The sequence below is a fragment of the Teleopsis dalmanni genome, chromosome 1 (genome assembly GCF_002237135.1).
Source record: "Teleopsis dalmanni isolate 2A chromosome 1, ASM223713v2, whole genome shotgun sequence".
Classification (NCBI taxonomy): Eukaryota; Metazoa; Arthropoda; class Insecta; order Diptera; family Diopsidae; genus Teleopsis; species Teleopsis dalmanni.
In genome coordinates, this window is record NC_051846.1 from 124,742,021 (window position 1) to 124,748,747 (window position 6,727).

Here is a 6,727-nt window from a genome sequence, read left to right on the forward strand (position 1 = left end):
ATTTGCGGTTATTTATTCTATAAAACTAATCACCCAAATGTCAAAGCACATATTGGTACAGATATTTTGATACGAAGGCATCTAGAACACATTTTTCTAGGTACATATTGTAGTAGTATAAGTATTGTAGATATATGATAGTATATAAGTATTGTAGTCATAAGATAGAATTAAGCATACACATGTAAACTAAGGTAGAATTAAGAGAAAGAATAATAAAAGAGACAGTTGCGTGACGACCGTCGAACAAAGTAGATGTTGGTTGTTTCTACTAAAATTCAGAAGTGGGATCAAGTAAAAAAAAAAAAAAAGTTTTTTTTTAAAGCCCGTGTGTAATAAAATATATATATATAAAATTTTTATATAAAACTGTGAAGAATGGATGGCATAGCTGACGTTTTATGTTTTGATGATCTAACGGTGGAGGAGCTAAAAAATTGGCTGACAAAATTGAAGTTGCAAGTAAGTGGAAACAAAACGCAGTTGATTGCGCGTTTAACAAAAGTGCCACAGCATATTCGCAGTGAGTGTGCGCCGATGAGTATAAAAAAAAATAGTGACGCCAGAATGTGATGAAGCAGTTGAGCAGTCTGTTGTACAAAATTGTGAAATTATGAGTAACGAGCGAAATCAAATTGTAAGGGAGGAAGTGAATAACAAAGAAACAGAGGAAGCAAAAATGCAAAGAGAAACTACTATTAGAGAAGAAGAAATAAAAAAAATGCAACTCATGCAAAAAGAAATTGAGTTGCTTAAGAAAGAGCGTGATCTGTTTGAAAAAGAGAATGAATTGACAAAGAAAATGACTCAATTACAATTAAACACTTCGAGTTTAAGCGAATGTAAACATTCAGTACAAAGAAAAGAAGTACCGCTCATAATATTAAAAGAATTTTTACCGGAATGCGATGGTAACAATTTTAATGTTTGGGTTACGCAACTTGAAGCGTTAGAAAAAGCTTACGAATTAGAAGACAATGTAGTTCGAACACTTATTATAACGAAAGCAAAAGGTAGAGTACAAAATTGGCTCCACTCTACACCAAATGTTCTTACACAAAGCAGTAAAATATTGATCGAACAAATGATTTCCGTATTTGGCTCAAAAGAGAGTATTGTTCAATTGCGTCGCAAATTTGAAACACGTTTGTGGTCCGATGATGAAAAATTTGTTGATTATTACAACGATAAAATTGTTTTATCATTACTGATAAATATGTCGGAAGAAGAGTTAGTTGAATACATTGTTGATGGAATACGTGATCCACAACTGCGTATGATTGCAAAGATGCAGCAGTTCAAATCAAAAGAAAAATTGGTAGCAGCGTTTGGCGATGTTAATCAAAATACTGCTAGGACAGTGTCGACGAATGAAAGGCGTGTAAAGCAAGGCTTAAGATGTTTTAACTGCAGTAATACTGGGCATGTTGCCGCTGAGTGTCGTCAACCGAAACGTCCATTCGGAGCTTGCTATGGATGCGGTAGTTTGGAACACCGGGTTGCAGTCTGTCCCAGTAAAAAATTCAACGCCAACGAACAACAAAATAATTATGTAAGGTATTTTCGTATGTCAATTATAGGCTTATATAAAGTATCCTTATTTTTAGAATGCCTAATAGACTCTGGCAGCCCAATTAGTTTTTTGAAAAAATGTTGTGTACCGGAAGCGGTAAAGTTAAATGAAATTTCGAATGTAGAATATTTTGGCCTTAATAAAAGTAAATTAAAAATAGTTGGAGAAATAAGTTGTTTGATATTTTTGAATAAAAAAAATGTAATGATTAAATTTTATGTAGTTGCTGATGATTCTATGGGCAGCCAAGCAGTCTTAGGTAGAGATTTTTTAAGAAAAAGCAATGCAAAGATAATATGGAAAAATTGTTGTAAAGATCAGCCAAAAGAAAACAGTAGATTTAAATATCAAAAAAATATAAAATTAAGTGATGACAGTAATTGTGACGATGCAAAAACTTTTGAAGAAAGTATTTTAGCAATCGATATAAATGATGAACATAAAGAAGAATGTAATATTGGTTCAGAAGTGTCATTTAAAACAAAAGTGTTGTTAGAAGAGATATTTACTAAATGTTATCTGACACCAGTGCGTCCAAAAGAACCCGAGATAAAGTGTGAAATGAAGATCAGTTTAGATAATGTTAAACCATTTAATTACTCCCCAAGAAGACTTGCATATACAGAAAAAAATGAGTTACAAAAAATGTTAGATGACTATACGTCCAAAGGTATTATTAAGGAAAGTGAGTCAGAATTTTCTTCACCAATTGTGTTAGTGAAGAAAAAGACAGGCGAATTAAGAATGTGTGTCGACTATCGTACATTAAACAAAGTAACATTAAAAGATAATTATCCAATGCCCTTGATAGATGATTTATTGGACAAGTTAGGTAATAAAAAATGGTTTACGAAATTGGATTTGAAAAATGGGTTTTTTCATGTGTATATGGATAAAGAAGCTGTTAAATACACAGCTTTTGTTACACCGTTAGGTAAATACGAATTTTTAAGAATGCCGTTTGGTTTGAAAAACGCGCCTTCGACGTTTCAAAGATTTGTAAACAAAATTTTTGCTGATATGATTAAAAACAATAAAGTGATAATATATCTTGACGACATTATGATCGCAACAGAAAGTGTAGAAGAACATTTAGCCACTTTAGAGGAAGTCTTTAAGAGACTAGTAAAAAATAATTTGGAGTTAAGACTAGACAAATGTGAATTTTTATACAGAAGCGTTAAATATTTAGGGTATAGGATAACCGGTGAAGGGTGTAGTCTTAGATCGCCTCCTCGTGGTGCACCCTGGGTAACGCCAAATGATCTATTCCCCCCCTGGATGCTGTCCTCTTCAGGGGCTCCAGCATCCTCTGGTAACGACCGTTTTTGTCCTCGGACCACGCTTCTTCAGATCCTCTTTTTGTATTTGATCGCTTTGGGCTGGTGGTTACAGGTTTCTGGACCTAGCTGTCTTCTGACACGGTAGCACCGGGGTGAAACTCGCGTGTGAACGGCTCCAGGCTAAGTCTGTGGCTGCCTCCGTCCCGTTAAAACCCTGGCAGGCCTCAAGGTACGTTCTGCATCCGTCACCATTAAGTTGGTCGTGTAGGTTCGGTTGTAGCTTAGCTCCCGATTAGTTCTGGTCTGGCTCTGAGCACTTGCTCCCATAAGGACCTGTGCCAACCCTCGCATGGCCTCCCTGCATTTGCATAGATAACCATGGGACTTCTTTTTATCAGGAACTACACTTACGGGTGTCAGATAGCGGCTTTGAGTGGGGACCCTTTTAGAATGAACAAAGCAAACAAAAATTCCAATAAACCTTTTAAAACTCCTAACCCTTCAGGGGGGCGTTCAAGCCTTATAAGGCAAGCGCCTATTAACAACCAACCGTCTAGAGCTTCTGCTCAGGCGGTTCGTACAAGCAATGCTCCATCATTGAACACCTTGGCAACTGTGCCAGGTGGTAATGCTGCCTCCTGCTCTTCTGCTAGTGCTGCGGTCTAAGCTAATGCGCCAACCGCACCATCTGCAATTAGTGCCAACTCAACTTCTGGCACACGCTCCCACCCTAACCCCTCGACAAGGGCGTATAGGGCGCGAAGGTCAGCATATCGCATCCTCTCTAGGCTCAATGCCGCGGATCCTTCCTCGCTCTCAGAGAGCGATAAGGCATCATTAAAGTGGGCAAGGGAAAATGTCAATCTTCGGCCCTCCGACATTGCTTCTACCTCTGCACCTGCTCAGAAACGACAAAGGTCGATTGAACAGGCTGGGAAACCAATTTCAACTAGCGCTCCTAAGCGCCCCAAATTTGGTCCTCCGAGACCCCCATCGCTGTCTAAACCTCTCAGCGAAATAGTTAAAGAGAGCCTGACCTGGGCCATCATCGACGCTGGCAACAGTGATGGCACCATCTCTCCAGCAAACTGGAAGAAAGTCGAACGGGCTCTTCTTAAAATATATATGGAAATCATTGCCCTCAACCCTGGGCCATCTCCCAGCTGTAAAGACGCTGGATGGTACCAGGGTCATATTAAAATTATTGCCTGCTCAGATCAGCGCTCCGCGGATCTTTACAAGCAGGCGATCGAGAAGGTTGGGGAACTCTGGCCCGGCGCACAGCTCAGAGCTGTTTCGGTGGAAAATATCCCACAACGCCCCCGCTCCAAAGTGTGGCTTCCTTCGGAGCTTACTTCCCCTGAGGAAATTCTTTCCCTTTTAAGGGCCAGTAACACTGACCTCCCCACGCATAACTGGAAAGTTGCGAAGGTCAGTGACCCCAAGGGCGACTTTGTCGAAGCCGTCGTAGTCCTCAACGAAGAATCTTTAGCACCCCTTCAAGCCCGAAATGGGGTGATTCATTATGGCTTCGGTTCGGTCACTCTACGTGTTTACAAAAGTGACTCTCAAGCCGCTAAGCAACAACCTTCTGGGGGGGCACCTTCGGAAACGATCTCCGATGACGGAATCGGTTCCATCCCAGTTCCAATCAACCCCGATGTAGGAACTTCCGATTTAATCGGCACTCCTTCCTCCGAAGACGGAGGTAGCGTAATCTCGTCTTCCAAACTGGTCGGCGAGTTCTTTACAGGTATGGCGCTTTCCCGGGAGACCTCACCGATGTCGGATGAGGATGAACTGGACAGTACCATAGTTGAAAAACAACTAAGCTGTTGAAGGTCGTCCAAATTAACCTCCAACACTCCAAAACTGCTTCGGCAGCCCTTACCCTCCGCCTAGCTGAAAAAGGAGAGGACATAATGCTGATCCAAGAACCTTGGATTGTAAACAATCGGGTTTGTGGACTGAATACAAACGGCTATCGGTTAGTATTCACAGAAGGTCAAGGTAAACCAAGATCTTGCATTCTAGTAAAAAATAACATTAATGCCTTTTTACTCCCTAGGTTCAGTGACAATGACAATGTAGCCATGGCCATCGAATACGACTCCAAGGCCCTTTGGATTGTCTCAGCATATATGGCACACGATCACGGTGCCACTCCGCCACAGGACTCCCTCAAGCTTCTGGTGTCAGAGGCAAATAACAGGAGGATCCCGGTGATCATAGGAGCTGACGCCAACGCACATCATGAGATGTGGGGTAGCACAGATACAAACGCGAGAGGTGAGTGTCTATTTGATTTCATTCTTGCAGGAAACTTGGTGATCGCTAACATAGGTAGGGAGCCAACCTTCATGAACTCAATTAGAAGGGAAGTTCTTGATATCACCATGATAAGCGAGCACTTCTCTTATTTTATTACTAAGTGGTCCGTATCGCAAGATTGCTCCTTTTCTGACCATAGGTACATTAATTTTGATCTAAATTTTGTGGAGAACCCTGAAATGAACAGATCATCTAAACCAATAAATAGGAAACGTACTGTATGGCCCATTTTTCGAGCCAACCTGGAATCCAACTTACAGTTGGACCCTCCCACTATTCTCAACTGTTCCGATATAGATCGAGCGGTTGACCTTCTCACATCAGCATTTAGATGCGCCACAAATGCGGCCTGCAAGCCACCCGAATTTAGAGGCAAACCCAAACCTCCATGGTGGAACTTGAATATTGCAGACCTCCGAAAAACCTGTAGAAAACTTTTTAACGATGCTAAATCAACAGGTAACTGGACTCCATATAAAGTGAAACAAAGAGAATTTAAATACGCCATTAGGCGGGCCAAAAGGGCAGCTTGGAAAAATTTCTGTGGCAACATAGAATCATCTTCCGAGTCAAGCCGACTGCGCAAAATCCTCAATTCTACCCATAAGACACTCGATTGTATCCAGGCTCCAAATGGTCAATGGACCAACTCCAGTAAGGAAACTCTCGACACCCTTCTGGACTCGCACTTCCCAGGGAGTATAGCCTCTGATGCTGACTTATCAACTCAAATCAGCTTACCCCCTCTAAATAATCCTAATCCGTTTCAAGTGACCAACACTCAAATAAAGTGGGCTATCCAAACTTTTAGACCGTATAAATCTCCAGGTCCGGACGGAATTATTCCCGCAGATATTCAACAGGGTGAACTCGTAATCCTCCCCTGGCTTCTAAGCATTTACAACAGTTGTATTAAGCTTATGTATGTTCCAAGCTGCTGGAGAGTGGCTCGAGTAATATTCATTCCCAAAGCAGGAAAAATAACTCACTGCAGTGCCAAGGACTATAGACCAATCAGTCTGTCTTCTTTTCTTCTGAAAGTACTGGAGAGAGTTCTTGATCTGCATATCAGGAACAAGATAAACCCAGCGCTCTTATCTCCATCACAGCATGCTTATACTAAAGGCAAGTCTGTCGATACTGCGCTTCATGCACTCATCTCGGAAGTTGACCATTCCATCTCTCTCAGGGAATACACACTTGCCACCTTTCTCGATATTGAGGGCGCTTTCAACAATGTCTGCCCCAATGGTATCATAAAATCCCTCTCAAAGTTAAATCTCGACAATAGTCTGGTTAAATTTGTAGAGGCCCTTCTCAAAACTAGGATTATCACATCCGACATCGGAAGTGTTCAATCCTCCAGAGCAGTCTGTCGGGGAACGCCACAAGGTGGAGTTCTCTCTCCTCTTCTATGGAACATAGCGGTTAATTCGTTGTTAAAACTTTTGGAACAATCCGGATGTAGTGTTATAGCTTATGCGGACGACATTGCTATTGCCTCATCTGGCAAATTCCCCGAAGTTCTATCCAATGTTAT

At 41.3% G+C, this 6,727-nt stretch overlaps 1 protein-coding gene across 1 annotated transcript; it reads left to right on the forward strand.

Moving 5' to 3' along the window:
* The first annotated feature begins 358 nt into the window (after positions 1-358).
* LOC119668398 lies at positions 359-1,695 on the forward strand. Its single transcript, XM_038077886.1, has 2 exons — positions 359-1,552; positions 1,608-1,695. The coding sequence occupies exons 1-2, from the start codon at positions 614-616 to the stop codon at positions 1,614-1,616; spliced, it is 948 nt and encodes a 315-aa protein (XP_037933814.1). The 5' UTR covers positions 359-613; the 3' UTR covers positions 1,617-1,695.
* The last annotated feature ends 5,032 nt before the right edge of the window (positions 1,696-6,727 follow it).